Source organism: Penaeus monodon, chromosome 15, assembly GCF_015228065.2.
Source record: "Penaeus monodon isolate SGIC_2016 chromosome 15, NSTDA_Pmon_1, whole genome shotgun sequence".
Lineage (NCBI taxonomy): Eukaryota > Metazoa > Arthropoda > Malacostraca > Decapoda > Penaeidae > Penaeus > Penaeus monodon.
The window spans coordinates 19,351,138-19,351,485 of NC_051400.1; the positions used below are offsets into that span (position 1 = coordinate 19,351,138).

Consider the following 348-nt stretch of genomic DNA (forward strand, 5'->3'; position numbering starts at 1 on the left):
CTGTATAAACAGAGATTACTCTCAGCAGGCGGCTAGGCATAAAAGAAGATCTTTTAACGCCTTTCAATGCACAATAATAAAATGAGTTAGGTTAAGAATTTCTTTCCTCAGTCGCCGTATCCGATTTGTCTTCGTCATCTCTGGACTCCCTTCTCTCTCCCTTCTCCGTCACGACGCCAAAGTCTGAGTTGGATGCTTCGTAGAGGGACGGCGCCTGGTCGCAAGGGAAGGCCTCATTGCGATGGGAGCAAGTGAGCGAGTCCTGGCTGAACACAAGGTTCATGCCGCACATGAAGGAGAAGTGAGCCACGTCCAGTAACTACGGAAGGGAAATGCAAATGGCGTAAG

General features: G+C 49.1%; 1 protein-coding gene across 1 annotated transcript in view; it reads right to left on the reverse strand.

Annotated features, from left to right (window-relative positions):
• Positions 1-24: 24 nt before the first annotated feature.
• Positions 25-348, reverse strand: part of LOC119582124 (U-scoloptoxin(01)-Cw1a-like) — a 3,599-nt gene continuing 3,275 nt past the window's right edge. Inside the window, exon 3 of the mRNA XM_037930362.1 lies at positions 25-319. Within this exon, the coding sequence (XP_037786290.1) occupies positions 92-319 (228 nt within the window). The 3' untranslated portion in view covers positions 25-91. The remainder of the gene's footprint in view (positions 320-348) is intronic.